Below are 23849 nucleotides of genomic sequence, written 5' to 3'. Positions count from 1 at the left end.
TCACAGTACAATTCAATTTGTGTTGATAAAGAGTTGATCGGTAAAAACTGCAGCTCCCGGCGCCATACAACAACAGTGGCACTCGTGAATCGTGGCAGCCGGTGACGGGGCGGGGAAGATCAGGAGGTTTATCTTCTTGGTTCTTTCGGTAAAGTCACGTAGAAGGGAAATAATAAAATAATAAAAATAAAACATAATAAAATAATTTGTGTTGATAAAGAGTTATTTTATTATGTTTTATTTTTATTATTTCCCTTCTACGTGACTTTACCGAAAGAACCAAGAAGATGAATCCCTGCAGTCACGAAAGCTTTAAATCGAAATTTAATAGGAGGTTTGTCAAGGCTGTACTTGAGAAGAGGGGCGGGGAATCGACAGCATGGATGGCTGGGAAGGAGCTTCCAGATTATGGGCGCAGTGGAGGAAGAGGGGCGACCAGCAATTGTGTGACGGCTGACCGGGGAGCTTCAACAGAAGGCCTTTGGTTGTTGGAGCGCAGAGTAAGTGAAGGAGTATAACGCTAATCAGTATTTATACCGCAGGAAGAATCCGATGAGCTATGAAGCTCTTTTTCCACAGACGTTCAGTAGGGGCATGGGGTAAATGGTATACTGCAAAGTATAGGAAAGGTAAACAAATAACTATTTTAAAAAATGCAAATAACACTAAAGATTTTTTATCTTACCAGGTAAAGCCCACTGAGCTTGTAGGTTTTTTTTCAGAAGCGACCTGGCCACAAACGATAGCTCAACAACAAAGTGGCTTATCTCGTGGAAACTTACACAGTAAAACCTTGGATTGCGAGCATAATTCGTTCCCGAAACGTGTTTGTAATCCATAGCACTCGTATATCAGTTGTGATCACGTGACGCTCGGCAGACAAAGCTTATACACGTACTACTCGTATTGCAAGGCCTCGCTCGTTAATCAAATGAATATTTATTTTAAAATTTTGCTCGTCTTGCAAAACACTGGCAAACCAAGTAACTCGCAATCCAAGGTTTTACTGTATAGCGGTCAAAATCATCTAAATGCATGTTTCTAAATGTAGAGATGAGAAGTAATGAGGGGGACACAGTCCATGGGGGATCTTGAATAGGGTGAGGACAATTCTGTCGGCGATCTCGTGGGACTGGAGACTTTGAGCCAGCGGAGAGATCGGAGCGTGTATTGGTGTGACGTGGCGAGACTTCAAACCAGGAGAAGGCATTGAAAAAGCGTCAACACGGTCGCATAAGTAAAACCATCTCTGCCAAGAATTTATACAACACAACGATCCCCCATCCCAGACGGAATGAATGATGGTCAAATGACTACGCAACAAATCATATTGACTGGTACAATTTGTGAGTTGGCAGCAGCCATTGCTGAATGCTGTGTGGGATTTATAATAATAATGTCCTTAATTCAGGAAAGCCTCTCTGAATTTAAATACTCTTTTTCAGAACGGTCTCGAATTACATGCGGCAAATTCCGTTTTGCGAGCGTCTTGCACGTGGATGCAAACTGGGGTATCAAGACTTCCGCAAAGACGGATTTAAAAATCTACTGCCTCCAGCCACCCTGCAGCCCAGTGGGGTTTTGAGAGTTTGGAGGTTCTACGGCGGATTCACCAATGCTCGCCTCCCAAGTGCTGAGTTACAGGCGCGCGACACCCAGCCCAGATATGAAAGCCGAGGCAACGACAGCACCGGCACTATATTATGTGCAACCGATGACGCGCTGATGCCACAGCACTGAAAATAAAATTAGCAATGCAGAAGCAGATGCACGACATGTAAGCGACGCATGAAATATATAACCCAACCGTAACACAATTTACGACGGATGCGGGGTAATAAAAATAAAACATAATAAAATAATTCTCACGACGTTTCGGCCACAATGCAAGCAGCCGTCCTAAGGTGAAGAACAGGTCTGTCGGAAAGACAGTGTCTGAATGACAGACCTGTTCTTCACCTGAGGACGGCTGCTTGTGTTGTGGCCGAAACGTCGTGAGAATTATTTTATGTTTTATTTTTATTATTTTACTATTTCCCTTCTACGTGACTTTACCGAAAGAACCAAGAAGATGAATCCCTGCAGTCACGAAAGCTTCAAATCGAAATTTTGGACGCGGGGTATTTAATGCAACTGACAGCTTTTCTACAAAGCATTCTGCAGCCTGCGTATCGTGAGATGACAACACACGCCTGTCAAAAAATGAAGGTAGTCAAAATTTCCCCGATAAACGCCGGCCAAAGTTTACATCCTCGGTAGCCGTCGCAACGTTGCCAACTGTCACCGACGACACGCAATGAATGATGTTTTTTACAAAACCATTAAATGCAAATTGGCCGCCGTTGTGACCTTTTACGCTGGCCGCTTATCTCCCCGTGCTGCTAAGCAGGCCGAGCAAAAACAGCCTAAAGAAAATTTGGGAATGTGGCAGAATATTGGCATTAGCCCTTTAATCGCATTTTTCTGCGCGACTGCAAACGGAATGGGGGCGAAAAAAACGAGCGGCATGGCGCGGCGCCCGCTTCCAAAAGCGACGACGGGATTAGGGCCGCTCGGCAAAATTGGCGCGACACGGCAAGCGGGAGATTACCCCGCCGTCAGTGTCAGCGCTAAGTCGAACAAACAAACACCGCTTGCAATACCACGCCTAATGAATGCACCGCGTGGAATCAAAGCAGAACTGTGGAGTAAGCGTGCTAGCAACGTAACGCAACTGTAATGAGATTACCCAAAGGTGGGTTATCGTTAATCCGAGTTCTTAATTTTTTTTATCAGATTGCATCTATTAAGTACTGCGTTCCACGATTACTTTCATGGAATAGAAATTAGCAAAACAATTTAAAGGGGGAAATTATCTCGCCGACAGCTTGTGATCATTCAAGGATATAGCGCAGTGGTTTGGTTCTCAATCGTTAAATGTATAATGTTAATAAATACGTAGGTTTGACGAAACAAAGTAGTTGTACTTATGTGCCTGTGCTTAGTGTTTTCGATGATTTACTTTCTAAAAAAATCGCACCCCCAGAAAGGGCATCTCGCATCCCCAGGGGGTGCGTGCACCCCAGGCTAAGAACCACTGATATTATAGAGTGATATATGGGCAGCCAATGCATGTGGAGCAAGCTATGAGGTCTACAGTTGTGTTATCTTGCTGTTAAATCGTGGCACATTAAATTGAAGCAACAAAGGAAGGATCACATATCGGATGTGGAATTGTTTTACTTCTAAAACATCAGCTAACCAGTTATCAAAACTTGTTTAAAATTGCAAAAGTCCCCTCCCAAATACTGAATTAAACAAATCAAAACATATTGTTGTTTCAACGTGTCAAATGGCAACATTATTGAGAAGCAGAACATTTTAAGACGTAATATTCTGCTGCGAACAACAAACGTTGTGTATTCAAATATTGTAAGTACCTTCCAAAAATTACGTTAACATGAACATTACCTTAAAAATAAAAGTACAATTTATAAGAATGTTATTCATCAAGTTACAGATGGGTTATCTGATGATAGCAAGGGCTTAATTGTACCAATCTTCGGTTCGAGTGTTCGACGAATCCGACAAGACCAAAAAATAAAAAAAATCAAGTCTCGCCTGTTCCCAAGTGTGCCACTGGATAGGCGGTAATGGGCAGGGCCACGTCACACTGGGCGTGGCTTGTACAAGGAAGGTTTCCTGCCTTCGCAAGGCAACTATGTCGGGGGTGACTGGCGTTTTTTGTTAAAGGGCTCGAGTAGTAATCGATCACAATGAAAGCAATCAATTGTGATTTTGTAATCGATTAAGCAACTTAAAATCAGCTAACTGCTCCAGCTGTACAATAATCTGAAATCACTGAAGCAAGAGGGCAGGGCTCATCACTGTAGGCAACCCTGAGCCAGCAATGGGAATTTCAAACACGTATTGTGTGGGGGGGGGGGGGGGGAGCCAGTCTTTCCAAAGCACATCTGCTGCTGACATTTCACAACCCCAGGAGGAATTGTCGGCCGAGTCAAACCCCAAACCAGCATATGACCTGTCAACCTCTCCAAATGCGAGTGAAGCCACCGCAACCAGAGTGATCTGAAATATCTACAGCAGCACAAAATATAACTATCACTCAAAAGTGTAGACCAAGATGTCTACGTGCCCATGCATTCTACCGTCATGTTTAAATGCGGCCCCATCATCGCCGAGGTCAATACGAAGGTTGACAACCTCGTAGGAGGTCAACAGTGGGGATGTCCTCCGAGCAGACTGGCCCCAGTTATGGGAACGTGCAATTTTAATCGCAGGCTCAGTGGGATACATGACAGAGCGAAGCGCCGCACCCACACATGCCGAAACAGGGTGGGGGCCCCGACCTTATTTTCTTCGTAAATCTCGTCATGATATGTTAACTCCCTCGCCTGGTATACAGGAGGTCGGGGGTTCAATCCCGACCCCGACGCCTGATGTATATTTTGAGTTTGCTGTGTGTCTCTGTCTCCCCGCGGTCGTGTGGATTTTTCTCCGGGTCCTCCGGTTCTTCCCCTCCACATTTAGAAACATGCGCTTTAGAGTATTTGGCTGCTATAAATTTCCACGTAAGCCACTTCGTTGAGATATTATTTGTGGCCAGGTTGCTTGTGAAAAAACTCTGAAAAGCTCAGTGGGCCTTACCTGGTAAAATAAATAGAGTTGAGTTTTAATTGCCTTTCGGCACGACTGTCAGGCGCGAAGAACAGGCGTGGTGATTGCATCCCGGTGGGCTCAATACCTGGCTGGCACCGGCAGCTTGGGACAAGTGCTGCCCGCGAGGATGTCTTTGTAATCGGCAGGCTTCACCGAGTAATCGCAGAGGCTAGAACCTGCGAATAATAAATCACACACGGGAAAAAAAACACTTTCAACGCACACGCCACCGTAAGCACAGAAGTGGCCCACAGAAGGGTGTTCTTAACGCTCGCGTTACGACTCCGTTGCCTTACGTGCCAACGCCGCCTTCGCTTCCATTTTTGTAAACAATCAAGATAAGATCCACCCGCAATGCCGTGCATCACTTGGGAATTTACGGAATAATTATGTGCTTTTGATTTGAATTTTATTTTTATTCTTAAACAGTCAAGGGGGTCCTGGAGTTGGAGCCAGGAAACCTGCCTGAGGCCTCTAAGACATCCGTAACAAGACTCTGGGGTTAAACATGACTCGTAGCCGACTGATGCTTAAGTGGTGATTAAAATAATACTACCAGGATTACAATCGGGCGGCTATGTCTTTCCCCTCTGCCGATGAGAGGCAGTCGCGATTGGGCTAAATCAGCAAAATCATGTCCCAACGCTGAGGCAGGAAAAACAACAAAGCTTTTGATCAGTCCCCAGCTCCAAAAGAGACCCCCCACCACTAATCTCACACGTACAATTTTGGCAGCGAGGGGAGCTTTATGGCGGCTACTGATGGATGCAGAACAACTCGGCTTTGAGAGCCCGACCGCCCGTAGGGCACGGCCCGTGGGCCTCTGTGCACGACAAAAATAGCGCGACTCAAGACAAACGACGATTCTCCAATCCCCAAAGATGCCAGCGAAGGGAGAGCCAGCAGCGGAGGAGGGCAAGAACAGCGCTGCGCCGTGCGATGCCGTGGCTGAAGATGGTGCCCCCCGCAAGCCACGACTAAGCTGTATTTCCACAAATGTTAACTCAATAAAAAAAACGACTTGTGGCTCATGGCCTACGGAAAACACGCACAACCGAACACGGTCTTAAAACTTTCCCTGTCGAAAACAAAAAAAGCCGTCTTGGTCCACCTACTGCGTTGAGGAATCAGACACTTCCGCACTGCGTTTGCCTACGAGTAAACCATCCCGTGAACTCCGGTTATCCTCGTAGCGGCGGCTTTTGGCTAACAAAGACGGTCACCGCATCGCACGCTTTCATGTGCGCGTCTGCAGCCGTCTGGATATTAGGAAGCGCCACTGGAGCTATGCAATTTTAGATTAAATACTCATTTCTCGAGAACTGCTTTTTAGGTGTTTAGTTTGTGGTCCTTCCCCCGCACTTGCAATTAGCGCGGTTGGCTTCGTACAGTGCGAAAGAAGTTGAACAAACATACATACGACAGAGGGATGACTTGGTGCAAGCCAAAAAAATATAATGGATATACCACTTTTTGTCAAACGCTATAAACACGGACTGACAAAACACATGTATATAATCCCAAACAGTTACATCGCATGCATTTAGGTGTGAGGTTAATTTCTGAGATCTCTCCGTCCGTTCAGTGAAGTGCCATTATTTATTTTTCTTGTTCAACAAAATGTCATGGACAGCCGTAATTTCGCACTGCGTGTGTCGTGCCCATAATGGATCGCGACGTGCGTGCGTGCGTGCGCATGAACGGAGGGAAATCGTCATCTTTGCACCTACCTTTAAAACCATTCAAAAGTCTAAAGTCAAAGTGATTTATTTCTCAAAGTCTATGTTTCTACTGTATGTTGAAAATGAATTTTCTGTTTTCTGGGACTCCTCCCCACTCTCTCGATTTGTTATTTTTGGTGTAGCAGTCAATCTCTGTTCAAATTTAGAAGTCGCTCAAGAGCCACTCCTCCCCCTCTGCTTCCCCGCATCGACACTGTAACTCTGTGTGTACGTTGACCTTCTTCCGCACCGTACGTAAGCCAACCGTGCTAACCGGAGGTGGGGGGGGGATGGACAAGAAACCAAACACAATAATCAGTTCTAAAAAAATTACGTTTTCAATCTAAGCATTGCTCATCTCCTCTTTCCAGCCCTGAGCCAGTGGTTGAAATTCCACATTACTTTAACAGGGTCCGAGTCTTCTGACAATGTGGTACTTGAATAATTGACCCCGCCGCCCCCACCGGAGAGGGATGATAGGCTGAGTCAACCCCCAACCAGAATTTCAACTAAATCCTCTTTATCATTCAGCTCCAAAGTTCCCCTTAGATGCCCTCTTTAGAACTCATCACGGTGAGCTTTACTCTACGAAGCTAATCCCAGCTCGCTGGAGTTACGTAGAGATATTCACTGGGCGGTCTTCATCTACGAAGCTCTCAAATCAAAATCAGCTCAGGATTTAAACCGGCCATTCTCCACCAGTGAAAAAAAAAATCCAAGAAAGCCGAGGCAAACCTCCGATTGCCTGCAGACCATACCTAGATTGAGAACTCAGACTGATGCTGCCAAGACCTTCGAGGGCCTCTTACGCTACTGCCCTCCTCACATCTTAAAATTTAAACAAGTTGAAATTATTTCATTTTCCAAATATTTTTGTATTTTACCAGGTAAGGCCCACTGGGCTATATAGCTATTTTTCAGACGCGACCTGGACACAAGTGATAGCTCAACGAAGTGGCTTATCACGTGGAAATGTATAGCAGCCAAATACTCGAAATGCATGTCGATTCTAAATGTGGAGGGAAAAATTTGAGGACCCGGCGAGAACACCCAAACTCCAAATATACAACAGGCGTCAGGGTAGGGATTGAACCGATGACCTCACCACTGCAAATTTGAGCCCGAACACCACGAAAATAACAGTTTGTTATAGGCAGCGGGGCGACATTAGCAGAAACCTTTAATTAATAAATAGCCAGTGCAGGCTAGACAATACAGCCAGCAATCACGAACCATTTTTCCACTGGCACACCTGAGCCAGGCGAGCACAGGGCACTCACGGTACACGCGGTTTTCCACTGGCTTCTTTGCAGAACCGAGCCAGAACCAATTATTTTATTATTTCCCTTCAACGTGACTTTACCGAAAGAACCAAGAATATGAATCCCTGCAGTCACGAAAGCTTTAAATCAAAATGTAACAGAACCAATCCGTTAAACTCTGGCCTCACAAGGCAACCCGACTCTGGCTCGGGTCCCAAGCAGCAACCCTTAACGTGCGACGCCGATGCCACACGCTCGTCACGCGTCATGCCAGCGGCACGGCTCGGATTCTGCAGTGGAAAAGCGACACAGGGCTGGCTCGGGGTTGCTCCGGAACGGCTCATTGGAAGAACCACAGACAGGCTTGGAAGACAGCCAGGTGATAAGACGGCGCCATAAATTTCCCGAGCTCTGCAGTCCTCTTTCTATTAAGATGCTTTCATCCGGAGAAAAACGCACGTGTGTGAGGGGGGGGGCAACACTACCCCACAAATATGGAACGGATTATATTAGTCCCCCACTTTGCCTTCTCCTGGCAAGCCAGGGTGTGGCACCTCGACACCCACGGCAAGGGGGCCTCTTCGCAACATGTGTGCGATCCACCAACCCCTGCTGCCTCCACGGTGCTGCATTACAGGCCACGTGCAACGCCACCACCGCTGCCACACGAACCGGAAAGCAGTGACGGGCTGGGGACTAAAAAATCGGCCCAGGCATTTGTAAACACACCGGCCTAAATTTGGGCTATTGGAAATCTTTTTTTTACATCATATTTCGCTAGATTTGTGATGTGACGTATGAGCGCGATTTTGCCGTGCGATCTCATTGGCCCATTTGGGTCGGTCACGAAAAAACAAATGGAGGGGCGTAAATGAACAATAAAGCGTAACACACTCGAGGTGATTAAAGAAAAAAATATTAATTCTTTTACTCTAATCACATTTGATATTTCCCCGCACAGACTTGCCCACTGGCCCTCAGAATGGACCGGGGCCCCCAACCAGGAATTTGCCCTACGAACTGCTGCCCTCTGGCCAGTCCCGGACTACCAGAAAGGAGGAACCATGTGACAAGGCGACCGATGCAGCCAACGGCGCGAGGGACTCACTGTTGTTTTCGGCAAAGTGTCGCACTTCCTGCATGGTGGAGAGCTGCCGCTCGGGGCACTGGGATACGCACAGCGACATGGAGCGGAACTTGAGCTTCACGGGGTCCAGGTTGCACGCATCCAGGAAGAATACGAACCTGCAATGCACGCCGGCCAAACGCTCACATCGGGGCCCTTTGCTTCACCACGTCAAGGCAGATGCACCGCACAAAATACATTATTTTGTAGTCGGGATACCAAGGATGTGTCACAGCCTCGACGCTGACCTCACAGCCACGACGCTCACCCACAGCCTCAAGGCACCGTGGTGTCCTTGATTAAACACTTGACAATTTCCTTTGTTTGGCTGTCGGGTGGTGGGAGGGTCTTTTGACACAAATTTGGCCAGATCATGACGTACCCAAACACAACAATCGACAATAAATCCACTCGTAAGGTGGAAGCGAGTCCTACACCGTGCGGTGCATTGTGGGACCTGCTCCACCAGCGCGTGGAATGGGAGTAGTAGTAGTAAAAAAAACCAACACATTGGTGGTGGCAATTCATCTTGGAATGAGGAGCTGGGATTTTTTGGAGGTGAAATGAGCGATTATATTGAAATTAATCTCACCTGTCGAATTGCCGTGAAATGATGTTGCTTTGAAATTAAAGTGAAAAAGTACCCAACTGTTTTTTTTGGGTCGTGTCAACCTCTAACTAATAACATCCTGTTGAGATTAATTCGTTCTTTCCCCCGGTGTTACCTTCATCACGTATGGACAGATAACACACCGATGGAAAAGTTTATTTCAACTCCAATAAAGCACTAAGGCATTTAAGATGATTTGTTTATATTTTGTTACCTGCAAGCCTACCAAAGTTTGGAAACTTAATGAGCATTTTAAAATGTTCTGCTACAGCACAATTGTGGGGCCCCACATTGTCCTGGGACGACTTCTCGCTCGTAAAGTCAGACAATACAACATCCTTTATTTCACAGGACACACTCTGCGGAGGACGATATAACACTCGCCAAAAAAGATCCCCCGTATAGCCTTAACAGACTGTAAGGGCAAGTGCCCTTAGCAAGCAGATATCAAAGCCGGCACGGCACACGAAAGGGGTGGGTGGCCAACACCACGCCCGACCACCTTTGTCTCCCCAGTGGCGATGTTTACACATCGCACCAGGGACTCATTTGAGGCTGAGTCGACCTAGGGGAGGCCCAGGACCGGTTCAGATAATTGTTACTTTTGTTGGCTGTGAGCAGGAATCGATCTCAAATCGTAAGGTTCGTTAATGCAGCATGCTAACCGCTACACCGCGTTAAAAAACAACCGCAATTCTCCACTAAGTGGCGTTGACGTCACCATGGCGCTTATGGCAGGCTAGATGCACTTTAAGGCCACGTTAAGTGTTCAACGCCCGCTGGCAGGTCACGGGACAGACCCAGGTGCCATGAGTTGACCATAATAGTACACACACACATAAAAACTCCAGCTGAGACTTTTCCTCAAATTAAAAATCAACAAAACTCTCCCGTAAAAGTAAAAATGAGCCACGGTTGAATATAGCATTCAGGGTTTATGTGCCCGATTAAATCTGAAAATGAAAGTTCACGTGCTGCCATAAAATATGTTCCTAACCTTTAATGATCTAGCACACTTTAAAAATAATTCAGGATGTGCGTCTGTACGCGAAGCATTAGCATTCCTGTTCACGACGTGCAAACGCACATTAATTCCATTTTGCTTTCAGGAAGTTATTTATAAGCATGCAGTTGAATGATTCAAAGATGCCCCACAGAGACGGAGTGTTTGTAAGACATTTCATCAGCTACAAAAAAGTAACTAATATATTTTTTTTAAACCACTAAAAATTAACCATTTCTACGTGTGATTTTTCTAATTACGCATTATTTTTTACAACAACAACATTCACTCACGGTTTTTCCCGCATATCCTGGCCAGACATGGGGAAGTTCTGGATCGGGGTGTTTTTGGTTCCGCACAGATTTCCATAGCTGTCGTAGCCGTAGATGAGGCGCGAGGCGGCGCCCGTGTAGATGGAAAACGCCGCGACAAAAACCTGCGGAGTGGGGGGACAACGGCGGGACATGACCAAACAGCTGACAGCGGACGGCGAGGGGAGACGGAGGGTCATTAAGAATCCCCAACCACCACCATCATATTCGTCGTCATCACAATCATCGTCATCACAATCATCGTCATCACAATCATCGTCATCACAATCATCTAGATTTGAAGTTTTCGTGACTGAAAGGATCCATACTCTTTGGTTCTTTCGGTAAAGTCACGTAGGTGAAAATAATAATAAAATAGAAAAAAGTGAGAAACTAAATGAAATCACTTTCACATCAATTTAGTTCACTTTTAAATGGTTATTTTATTATTATTTTATTATCATTTTCACCTGCGTGACTTTACTGAAAGAACCAAAGAGTATCACAATCATCGTCGTCGTCACAATCATCGGCGTCGTCAACTATTTTTACGTCAAGACTCTATCAAGCTGCATGGCGACAGCAATCGGGGTGGTAATAATCGGTTCGATATCCTGGTAGGAGGTAAACACAAGTCCACCGTCGGCATCTTGAATTGTTATCAATGGGTACCGCGGTGTTGGAAGTCAACAGCTTCACGTCGTGTGCAGTGGCCGACTGCCACCACAATGAGAATGTGGAATTTACACCACGAGGCCAGGCCCTCCGAGATGTGGGTAGCACGCCGAGCTCATTTGAATAGGGAGTTAAACTTCTGACTCTTTGTCCAGATCACAACTGTTGATTTTACTCTGACTGTACTACGCTTTCAAGCCAGGTTTCGTGAAAGTGCCTTGATTTGCAGTGGCATTTAGATGTCACACAAGTAGACATTGAATTGAATTGTAAATAAAGCTCAAGTGAAAAGTTGGGCGCGCCTCTTATTAATGAATCAGCTATCGATTTTTCAAAGCGCTCGGCTCGTAATTGGCAGGTTATTAAATCTCAATCGAGGCTTTGCCCGGCATGCCATCCCTCCAGGATTATTGATCGGCACCTACTGCGTTCTGGCGAAAGTCAACAATGGTTCTGCTTTCGGGGAATGGCTCACTTGAAAGTGTGAAAGCTGCATTCTCACAAGGGGGTATAACCACAGGGCTCCATTTCTCCTGGAATATTTTTAGGGGCCCTCTCAAACCTAAAGTCCATGCACTCCACCCTCCCCTCTCCCACTTCCCCACTGTCGAAATATTTTCTGGACCTCAGTCCCAAGAAAATCGAAAGCTCAAATTGATCCCCTGGGTAAGACAATCCATCCATCCCCTCGATGACTTGATGAATATACAGATTCACGGAAGCGTTTGAATTCAAGAAAGTATTTCTTTGTAACACAGTGGTGGTGGTTGCAGTGGCCACGGGCTGCGGGAGTCATACGAGCTCATTACCATAAGCACACGAATTGAAACAGTTTGCAAAGCAGCTTGCCACACAGCTTTCCGTCAGCGTAATTCATCTCGGCGAAGCAAAAACATTTTTCACAAAGGCACAGCATGGCCATTCACTAATTGCAGAAAGTACACCAGAGTTGGGTCTTCTGAAACTCACAACAATAAATTCACGTGGAAAGTACGTGAGCATCTCGAACATCTGCGCAAATAAGAGCGATTTTGTTGTTCTTCTTGGTTCTTTCGGTAAAGTCACGTAGAAGGGAAGCAATAAAATAATCATTTTATTATGTTTTATTTTTATTATTTTATTGCTTCCCTTCTACGTGACTTTACCGAAAGAACCAATAAGATGAATCCCTGCAGTCACGAAAGCTTTAAATCGAGATTTTGTTGTTGTTTTCACGATGTTCCCATTGCGCATTTTGAGGAGACCTGCATTGCATCTCAAAGGGCCGTGAGGCCAACCACTCTGCACGGCGCTGGCCACTTCCAGCGGCGCAACAGCCTTCGCACGCGAAGGGCTCACAAGTGCCGTCATCACATCTATCCCTCTATTTATGGATCGAAACAGGAGGATTTCTCCATAAACCTGGCGAGTTTATCAGTTACTCCCGCCATGTACGGTATTTTAATAGTTTTAAGTACTTTGTCAGTTTCAACTCTCGTGTTATTTGATTTGGTTTTGCCCTGTTGATTTGAGCATAACTGCAACCGTTAAATTGCAGAGTTGCTTGAACATGTTTGATGTCACTTCGCAGACTATCACCATCTGACACTTTCTTAGTCTGATTTATGAGCATCTGGATGAGAGGATTTCTGTGTGGGGTGATGGTGTGACTGCATAATACATTGTTTAAATGCATGCCTATACAGGTTACCTACCATATGTCAATGGGGATTACACAGACAATAACATGCACTATTTTAGTGCACACAAACGACAGGAGGTAACAAGAACAATGTGCATGCATAATGTACGTTGATTACCATAGAAATAACCCAACCGGAAAAGGATACCCATTGTAATTTATACGCATTCATTAATCCCACCCACCTTCATACGTGAAGGGCTCACAAGTGACGTCATCACATCCATCCCTCTAAATAAGGAACGAAACAGGAGGATTTCTCCACAAATATGTCTGTCCGCCTGATGATGCTAGTTGTAATAACTGGCAAAACGTCGTACTCAGATTGTAAATGTTGTGTATTTGCTCTCCAACACACCGGTGTGCTGTACTAGTGACGAATTGGCACGTTCTGTTTACGTGACAAACCTTACTAATTGCCTGTGTCGGGTGGTGCGGGTTTAACGACATTCATAATCACGTGGTCTAACCCAACAAAACCTATATTATGGATAGGATAGGAAGGTTAAGTTTGAACTTTAATCCATCAGTATCTGATCTTGACAGAAGTAACGCTATTTCGTAGTGTATTTTCGGAGTCACAAGATGATGAAGTGTTGGGTTATTTATTGACAATGTATTACTTGCAACGTGTTTCTCTCCAACACTGTCTGGCAATGCGATATTTAATTCATAACTAATGCTGGCGAAGCAATACGCAGCACATTAAAACGCTGAACTTTTAAATTCGACAGAGATGCGGGATTTAACAATGGCATTTATCCAGCACCCTGACGCGCCTTCCCTGTTGCGAGCCATGATTGATAGTGACGGTAAACATTCATGAAGAAAAAATGCAAACCGGTGGTGCTATGATTGGCAATCTTGACACAGAAGTTGGCTTTCTCTTCAACACCAGCAACTGGAGTCTCGCTTGTCCTATATGGTTAAGAGCTGCACGAAACGGAGATGCCGTTAGGATCTTCCTTTGGGCTCACTCCTACCGACCCCGTTCTCATCTCGCATGCTGCCTCACAATTTGTCCTCTGCCTCAGCGAAAAACACCGTTGACATTGCCAGTCAAACTCTGCTGAAACCGGGCGGTCGCTCCTTCTCCTCTGCTGCGTCTAAGGTCAAGAACCCGTTCTCCATGCCCACCAACACATGCCGAATCACTCCTCTGATAGTCCATACGTAGATGGTTTTTTTCTGTGTCTACGACAGTCAAGATTCGCTCTGCCTGAATGCTATCCCTGTGTCTACTGCACTGTAGTTTAAAAAAAGACTTAAATTCCTACTTCGTGAAGCCTTTTATCAATGTCACTAAGAAAACGCCCTCACTTCCTGGCTAACTTTCTCACTTTGATAATAATCCATTGTCCCTCCTGCTTCTCCTTATACAGCATCACCGATGTGTTCAACTGCCGTTTGAATATAAAAATGTTACTGCAATTGTCCAGGATGTTGCGGGTTTCTGAAGATGTGTTATCTCGGTTTATCCAGGCGAGTAGTCGGGGAGTTACAGCGCAGCTAGGCCTTCCAGGTTCTCCGGGTCCTCCGAGTTTTCCCCCTCCTCATGTGGAATCAACATCACGCGCTTAGAGTATTTGGGTGCTGTGCATTTCCACGTGATGAGTCACTTCGTCGAGATATCATTTGTGGCCAGATCGCTTTTGAAAACTAACCATATGGCAACGTACGGTGCGAAAGTTCAAACATACATAACCTGGGGGGGGGAGGGCAGCTTCATCTATTTATTTTTTGTGATTTGCTTACCTTTCCGATACTTTTCACTGTTATCGTTTTTTTAATGCATTGTTTGTTGTTGTAACTGAATGACCCATCCCTACTGGACATATGTGAAAAAGAGCTTCACAGCTCATCGGATTTCTGCAGGATAAATAAATACTCCGATTCGGAGGTTCAACTCAATCGGCGGATGCCCTTGAACAGATCCTGGGCGGCTCTGAAGACACGATGTCCCGTCGGTCTCTCTCTCACCAAGACTCCATCGATGTTGATTTGGATGCCTGTGAAGTGTGCGGTTAATGACAGGTCTGTTATTTTTGTCTGGCCCACGCAGAGGTTCTGACAGCCTCTGCTGGAATCTGACAATGGTGCTGTGTTTTCTCCACATGCACGAGTCCATCAATTGATGGCTTTCACTTAAAAAAACTTATATTCAATTGCCTCTGCAACTCATCAAATTGTTGCGATAGACAATGCTGGTAGCAGCTTTGCACACACGTGAACATTTTCAATTCGCAAACTTAATTTTGTTCAAAAGTTAATTAGGAGAAGCTCTGGATGGATATCGCTACATAGAGTGCTGGACTCGTTAAAAAGCAAAGTCGTGATTCTAAATCCCGGGTTAGCAGTTGAATCATCCCATCATTATCATCATCCCTCAAAGTGGGATGATGACGTTTTCAGAACCATTAGCAACTGGTCTCAGTGGGCCAGGAACAGCCTAATTCTGGCTCAGGAGCTGCCCCAGGGCATGGAGTCCTTGTCCCCACGAGGTCTCCCTGGGTTCAGCCCCTCCACCTTTGCTTTCTGTCCACCTTCCTCCGACTCTCCACCGTTTGGGGTTAAAGGTTGGAAGGTCGTCTTAAAAAGTTGGTTTAAATAAATAGTAAGCATCTAACGCTGGATTTAGTCTGCTTAGACTATTTTAGGTTGAATTTAAATTGTCAAAATGCCTTTTTTTTACAATATTGTTGGGGAGTTCTTCTTCATGCATTTGCTTATCAAAGGTTGATATCCAAGTCCCCTCCAAATGATCACCACCAATGCATCCAGACCAATCGGTCTTCTCATTCCACCTTCTCCCTGTCGTAAGGGACAGCCCTCAGTGATGTCGATTGCGGCTGCTTGCTGTGCAGCTCTGCAGTCACATGTAGAAGGGATGGGTCACAAACTAAAACGGTGCATCAGGCTGCCAAAACGCCCACGGGTCCAAGAGTCTGATGCAAGGCGGCATTCTCATCTGCCAGGGCATGCAAGGCATATTTCAGGGTGATTGTGTCACGCTTCAGCTGTGGCGGAGGGATATACCAGACAAGAAGGGTACATTTGGGACCTCTGTAGCCATTAGGGAACCACCGATAACACGCACAGAGGTGTTCAGTTGATTTTCAAGCAAACGCAGGTGGTGATTGACAGCAAGTGGTGACGCAGTGCTCAGGGGGGGCATAGACAAGGGTGTGTGCTGATGTCCGAAGCACATATGCCTGTGCCAGTGACGGATGAGGGATACTAGTGTAATATGAAGATGCACCCGGGGGGGTAACTGGGCCATGGTGATAGGCTCTGCTGGCCTCAGCCCGCAGCCAATGGGACGTCGAGCCAGGGGCGTAGCCTGTGGCTGCATAGCAACATCTGGAAGGTTCCAGGGGGCGAGGCTGATGATTGGCTGCGTGGTATCACGTGGGCCAGGTGTTATAAGGGGTGGGGAGAGACGGCTCCGGGTCAGTGTGGAGAGGGGCTGAGGAGGAACCACGTCTGTGTCACCGGCACGCCAGCGGCCACGTGGCGGGCCGGAGGCTGTCTCCGACACACACCGCCAACCAGCGGTGTGAGGGAGCGAGGCAGCGAGCGGACGCCACGCTCGGGGAACGGAGTAACGGGGGAAAGAGGAACCCAGCGTGTGAGGGAGCTGTGGAATGAGGAACGAATAAAGAAAAGGCAAAAGACACGATCTCGTCCGGAGCGGATTTATTACACTAGGACTGACCCTTTCACTTTGAGTTTCCAGGTGAGGGCGGTAGGTGATTAACCTGTCAGGTTTAACTCCCAAGTAGCTTGGGGTATCTTCATGAGATACCATCTAGCAGCCTAACGTCACGGCGTCTTGGCCTGTTGATGGTCAACATGGAAGGTCCACTGAACTTTGACCTCCACTTCATGAAATAGGTCCCTAGCGTTGCCATATCAAGGCCGAGACTTTTCTCATTTGCATATACAGTAGATTATCTGCGCTAATGACGGAGAGGATGGCCGCGGATAATTCAAAATCGCGGATAATCCAAAAATAAAACCATATTGCGAGGATCTCTATGCCAAAAGCCACTAATATAGGTGTATTGACTGACTTGGAGATGCAAGTTCTTGCAGGGAGTTATTTTATTAAATCGTACAGTAGAACCCCTCTTAACGACGGTAATTATTTCCACAAAACCGGTCATTAAGTGATTCGGTCGTTAAGCGAGGATAGGAAATAGCTGTCAGGCTTATAATTAGTTCCGATAGCATCGAAAGTTACCATTTTCACCGAAAAAAATACTTTCTAATAATTAACCAATGGATATTAATATATAAAGATACTAACAACAGTATAAACACATACTATTAAAATAATCAATGCATGAATTAATATTTAATCTACAGCCCATCGTTAACTGGGGAATGGTCGGTAAGCGAACACATTGGACTCTACGGAGGTTCGTCGTTAAGCGATTACCGTATTTTCCCGCATATAACCTGCGGGGAGACCACTTTTTACAAACAAAACAAGACCCTGCAGGGTATATGGAGGTGCGGGCTATCCCAAAAATATTTTACACGGTGACATGTCATAACTCTTTAAATTTTTTCATGCTAGGACTATCCACTATGCAACACTTACCTTTGACTAAAGCACTGCTGAATAAACCACTCACACTAAAATTGCAAATGTTATCACGTTTTAAATTATTCGAATTGTTTGTACAATGAAACGACAATGTTTGAAGTGGGCGCACTTTGTTTACCTAACACGTTCAGTGGCTGTCGGGGGGTGCGAAAGTTTCAGCTGAGGCTATGGATTGCACAATGGGAAGGGCCTTAACAAGCGTCTACCAGACGCGGAATCATAATTGCTGAGTCCCTTAGGCCGCTGCTATTGGCCGAGCACTATACAGTCGCGACCATGAGCTTTGTTTCAAACTTCCAATGGCTTTGTTGCCAGGAGGCAGTGGCGTTACCGTAGTGCCGCTATTGTCTGCGCAGTGCGCAATCTACCAGTGCTAAAACTGGACAGGGGTAACTACCGGTCCAGTAGCTGTAATATGATGCGGTCGAATGCTGGTAAGCCTAACAGTACGCTTACTTACTTATCTACCAGTTCTGTGTTACTTATTTATGGATATTTACTTTTGCTACTTATTTATTTTTGTTACTTATTTACATCAGGTGTGAAAAACACAGCAAGAAAATTTGAAAAAAGTGGCGTTTTTTTTCTTAACGTTAGCACCTGATGATGATTGCTTGTGTTGCAGTCGAAACGTCGTGAGAATTGTATTGTTTAATATTTTTATTATTTTATTGTTTCCCTTCTACGTGACTTTACCGAAAGAACCAAAAATAGTAATACATTTGAGACCTTCTTACCATTGCCTCTATTTTGCACGCCTAACGTTTTACAGGTAGGAACAACAGGTTCCACACTGCCCACCAGGGATTATTTGTCTGTCTATCGTGCATATTTGTCTGTCGTGCACGAATACGCGGTCTAATCAAGTTCCTACAAGCCCACTCCAAAGGAACGTGTTTTGCTATCGTCTGCTGTTTTCACTCGCCGATCCGCCCATATTGTGCATTTGTGAAAAAGAGCTTCACAGCTCATCGGATTCCTCCTGCAGTCTAAACAAAGACTCTGATTCTGAACTTTGTTATCAAAGGGAAGAGCAAAATACGATATGCATGTCGAACGCAAACTTCCACAGTGCAGAAACACTGCAACGAAGGGCGTGATTTAAACACCAGGACGTAACAGGAAGACAGACACCAACACGCTGCCCCAGACTACGCTGTGAATCATAACGCAACAACTTTTGCCCACAGCAGTAAGCACGCTCACCAGAGCCAGGCTGCATGGAGTTCACAGGTCACCTTCTCCCACAGCCACCCATTACATTATGCAGGGGAAATGTTGCCGAGAGGATGTTAAAAGACCCTGTGACATAATTCGCAAGAGAGGCTAATAAAAAAGCGTTCCTTTCACGTGGGCCACTTTTAAATGTTTTTATTCTAAATTCACCCATAATTACAGGAACAAGTGGGAGCAAGTGCCCCGTCTTGCTAATTAACATGAACCAGATAATACTAAGAGTGCTGCATTATAAATAATAAGGCAAATATCCGTGTGTTTAATGACCTAAGAGGATACACACCCATGAGTTTGCGTCGTACGTGGAGTATAACAACTTGATTTGATGACTCACTAACAACAGCTTGTTTTCAATTTACATTTTTATATATTTTGCTCCCGCATATTCGCTCAAGTTCACGATCACGGGGCAATTGCAGCCAATGCAGATCAATTCCACCGCGTCATCGCTTCCTTCCCTCTGTCACATCCTGCCGCAGTGGGCACCCAGCTTCTAAGGTTTTCTTGCCAACTAAACCCACCAACTGGCTTCAGGTCGTCACCCTCTGGGTGGCCAACTCCAATACCTGAACACGTTACACACACACACAGGAGGAGATTGTCTTCCAAAATATCCTTGCATATGAGCACTGCTTTCAAAATCAACGTTTGAGTCGTAATTGAAGGGATCCTTAGAATTGTTCAGTCGGTTTCTAAAGAATGAAGATCTTTAATCAGTAAAGTCACGTAGAAGGGAAATAATAAAATAATATAAATATAAAACAATAAAAATTCTCACGACGTTTCGACTGCAACACAAGCAATCATCATCAGGTGAAATCCACAGCAAGAAAATTTGAAAAAAGTGTGGATTTCACACCTGATGATGACTGCTTGTGTTGCAGTCGAAACGTCGTGAGAATTTTTATTGTTTTATATTTATATTATTTTATTATTTCCCTTCTACGTGACTTTACCGAAAGAACCAAGAATATGAATCCCTGCAGTCATGAAAGCTTTAAATCAAAATCTTTAATCAGGTTAGTTTTGGGATAACAAAAATGTTAATGAGGGAGTTGCTCGTATGCTGGTGCGCTCGGATCGTACGAAACACGCTGCAAGTTCTTCCCGGTGCGTGTCCTGTTTTTAAATTGCGGGAAAATCCGCCACCGAGATGCAATTTGCTCTTCAGCCATCATCGATTTTGACGCGAGACAGCTTGAGGAAGACTGAGAGCAATCCCCCCTGCTCCAATCAGGATTGGGTGTCCGTCCTAAGCTCATGATGGAAATTCCACATTCATAGTGCAAGCGCCAGGCAGTTATCTACAGAACTGCCACTGCTGGCTACCCCACAAAACGCTACTAATTGTATCATCCCGATACGGAATCCAAGGCCAATTCAACCCCAAGTAACGTGCACACTGGCGCAGCCGCCCAATGTACGGTGCCAATATTTTCGACTAAATATTACACGAAACGGTCAACAATTGGGAATTTTTGTAACAGATTGCTCGCCGCAAAAGTGAGCTCCGAGGTTGGCGAGATAAATAAAACATCCACATTTGATAATTAACAACTGCCCACGGAGTGGAGCCGTAAAAAAATCTCGCGCACCTTCTAATATTTTAATAATTCCCGTTAAATAATTGAGCAAAGTTGTGCACACGTAACAGCTGGCGCGCATCACACGGGCTGCCTGCCTGCCGCACGGACGGATGGATGTGCGCGGCGCCTTCGCCGCTCAACTAATTACGACAAGAACTCCCTCCAGTCACGAAACAAATTTTAATTGGCTTCACCCAAACCTGGGCTACGGCCAAAGCCCTCCTTCCTCACCGATGCTGGGAACAGGTGGGCTGCTTTGTTTGAAGAGAAGCAAGAAACAAGAGGGCTCGTAATCGCTCTGCTGCTCGTAAACACGCTTTGAAGCCACTTGTGTGGCGCGGTAAAGCGAACCTGGCGGCAAGCGGGGCAAGGGTTTGGTTCCAGACTCGGGGCACCTTTCTGGGCGGTGTTTGTCCTTTCTCTCCCCTTATTCTGCAATGCGGTTTCCTCTAATTGCTATAGAAAACCGTTACAATGTGACCGACCGATGAAATTGGCAAATATGCCAACACTGACAAAAAGAAAATCAGCTGCAAATGACTCAATTGAGAATTACTCGTCGCAACTTTGCCACCCCTCTCCTGCGGTAACATGGCATGACCCTCCTGAGAAAGAGTGAGGACTCGGTGAGACTTTCCTGGGGAGGAACAAACAATGTGGTGGCAGAGCGGCGGCTATAATTCAACGGAAGAGGGGGTGCCGAAACCGCAATGAGGAACGCACGTAGCCAATTCCGTATATACGAGCCCCAGCATTTTCCAAAAGAATACCTCGCAGAGCTGTTTTACCTCCCAACAACCGAAGGGTTATTTGGCGAGCTTGGCACTTTCTGCACAAGATAGTTGGTACCTCCCCCACGGGAAATCTATTCGTCGTTTACAACCCCTCGAAAGATGGCGAGCGTGTGCTTGGGCGAGGGGGGCGGTTGTAAACTTGGGATCTCCTGAACATAGCCAAGCGCCGAAGCTGTGAACCTACCTCCCACTGCTGCCATCCCAATTGTTCATATTTTCCCTCGACACGTTTCAAGCACGAGGCTTCTAGGACGTTCCACTGCCTACAACTGAATTTTTCTCCGAAGCATCATTCCTCATTCGCACGTACGCATACACGCTGAACTTCCTTCGAACCGTACCGTAACCAACCGCGCTAATTGTGTTATTTTCTTTCCTCTCAGCACTTCGCCATTCCCTCGCCCGAGAGTAAAGCCTCCCGCAGGCCAGGATTGAGACGCACTCAGACAGAACAGTACGGTGCTGATTTTGTAAGCGTGCTTGAGAGACACGGTTGCATTTGGATGCTTTTACAAATCAAAGTTGTACTGTGCTGAATGTTCACTCTCTTCAAAGTGTAATGGGGTGGGCCGAGAATTTCCGTGCAGAACCGATTTCAATCAAACAAGATGAAAAGTGAGACAGGTGAGACAGTATGATCTTCTTTCGTGAACATTAACACGCACAAATTATAGTTTGTTCCATTTAACAAGTTTAAAATGATAAATTCGGACCAGAAAAGTGGGTACTATAATGCTCCCTCTAGCACTACTCCACTCGTGTGCGTTTTGCCAAGCTACGCAGGTCCAAGGCCAAAGCCTGACGTTGTGCTGGTTTAAATCGCACAGCCTCAATTAATGACAGCCGAGAGTTCAATAACGGTGGCCACATTCGCACGTGCAACAAAAATTTACGTTTCACTTTAAATCCAACTTTTCATGAGGGAAATGTGAAAGAGTACACTGGTCAACAAAAAAAAAAATTCTGGCCTGGACTTTTGCAGCTGTTTTAGACTAATTTCAAGGTGCTGATTCCAAATCTTATCTCAGATTTGCTCTATCACATCTCATTTTTATGCTATCGGCATACCCCATTTTCATTGATTTTACCCGAAATTAACTCTGTCACTTATGATTGCAAGTTGTTGCGAGTCAGTGACTGCTTTAGTGTTAAAATATGGTGCTGTATTTTTAGGATAGTGTGTTTATAATATAATTTTATGTAGATATCCACATTTATTTAATATTTTTCTTCTGCAGTTTTTATTGAAAATGCAATATTTGATCTCAAAAACCTGATGTGATAGACAAAAACTGATGCCAGATTTGGAATCAGCACCCCAAAATTACCTTAAACCCGTTGAAATACCTTATGCCAGAAAAAGTGTGTTGACCAGTGGTATCCTATTCCGAGTAACCAAACTGTTTATCAATCGGAACTTTTAAGAATGTCGTCGTGTCTCGTCTAAGTGAGCACTCGTTCCTTTCAAAATCAAAAAAATGTAGTTTCCCCAGAGTAAAAGGCTCCAACAGGCGCACTCTCATTCAGTTAAAGAGCCGCTTCAACATGGAGCAATCTCTCAGACACCCTAGAATGTGCTACCAGCCTCGACTTACTTTACATCATTAATTAAAACACACTTTCACAACGTCTGCGATTTTTTTTATCGCGAGAGAGAATTGTATACGAACCGACGGTGTGCAGCATTTATTTATGCGTTTGATTGCGGTGTTAAGTTCACGCACGATTCCTTGGCGGTCTTGTTCCCCTTCCTGATGCTGAACAATGTATTTGACATTGTATAAATGTATAATGTACAAGTAGCAGATATTAAAATGTCTGTTCCAAGTGTCACCGCAATTTTTCAATGTACGAGTCACTTGACAACGCGGACACCCATTGTAAACGGAAATATTCCAGTTTAACTCGTAGGCACTCGCAACCAATATCATCCATAATCGAGGGTTTTTTTTGGGTGAGATCGCGTAAATATATAAATGTGTCGTTAAAACCCACCACCACCCAACACAGCCAACTAGTAAGGGTTGTCACGTAAACAGAACGTGGCCAATTTGTCGCTAGTACAGCACACCGGTGTGTTGGAGAGCCAAGCCACAACATTTACAGCACAATGAATAAAATTACTAAAAATATCAATTACGAATCATAAAACTGATCGCGAAAACCTACGTGTTAAATTCGACAAATATTAGCAGCCCTGAAAGAATGAATAGACGAGTTGATCCAAACACTGGGACTCAACAACAAACACCTCAGCTATTTGTTAGAGATACTTTCACAAAATTATTTAAACAGCATAACTACCAAAAGCACACCTCCCATTTAAATCACACGTCCAAGTAAATAAACGTTTTATTTTACCAGGTAAGGCCCACATAGTTAGAGCTCTTTTCAGAAGCAACCTGGTCACAAATGATAGCTCAAAGAAGTGGCTTATCATGTGGAAATTTATCACAGCCAAAAATCTGGAGGGAAGGAAAAACTGGAGAACCCATAGAAAAATCCACACCACCACGGGAAGAGAGAGAACACGACAACACCAAATATACAGCAGGTGTCAAGCTGAATATCGA

The 23849-nt window shown here is 45.2% G+C and overlaps 1 protein-coding gene across 1 annotated transcript in view; it reads right to left on the bottom strand.

Moving 5' to 3' along the window:
* SLC44A1 (solute carrier family 44 member 1) overlaps positions 1-23849 on the bottom strand; it is a 73390-nt gene that overhangs the window by 37817 nt on the left and 11724 nt on the right. The window contains exons 3-5 of the mRNA XM_078876961.1: positions 10675-10817; positions 8751-8887; positions 4745-4835 (exon numbers count right to left, since the gene is read on the bottom strand). Of these exons, the coding sequence (XP_078733087.1) occupies positions 4745-4835; positions 8751-8887; positions 10675-10817 (371 nt within the window). The remainder of the gene's footprint in view (positions 1-4744; positions 4836-8750; positions 8888-10674; positions 10818-23849) is intronic.

This window comes from Lampetra fluviatilis, chromosome 46 (assembly GCF_964198595.1).
Source record: "Lampetra fluviatilis chromosome 46, kcLamFluv1.1, whole genome shotgun sequence".
Taxonomy (NCBI): Eukaryota; Metazoa; Chordata; class Hyperoartia; order Petromyzontiformes; family Petromyzontidae; genus Lampetra; species Lampetra fluviatilis.
The sequence above is the reverse complement of the archived record's forward strand: the minus strand, read 5'-3'. Positions and strand labels throughout refer to the sequence as shown.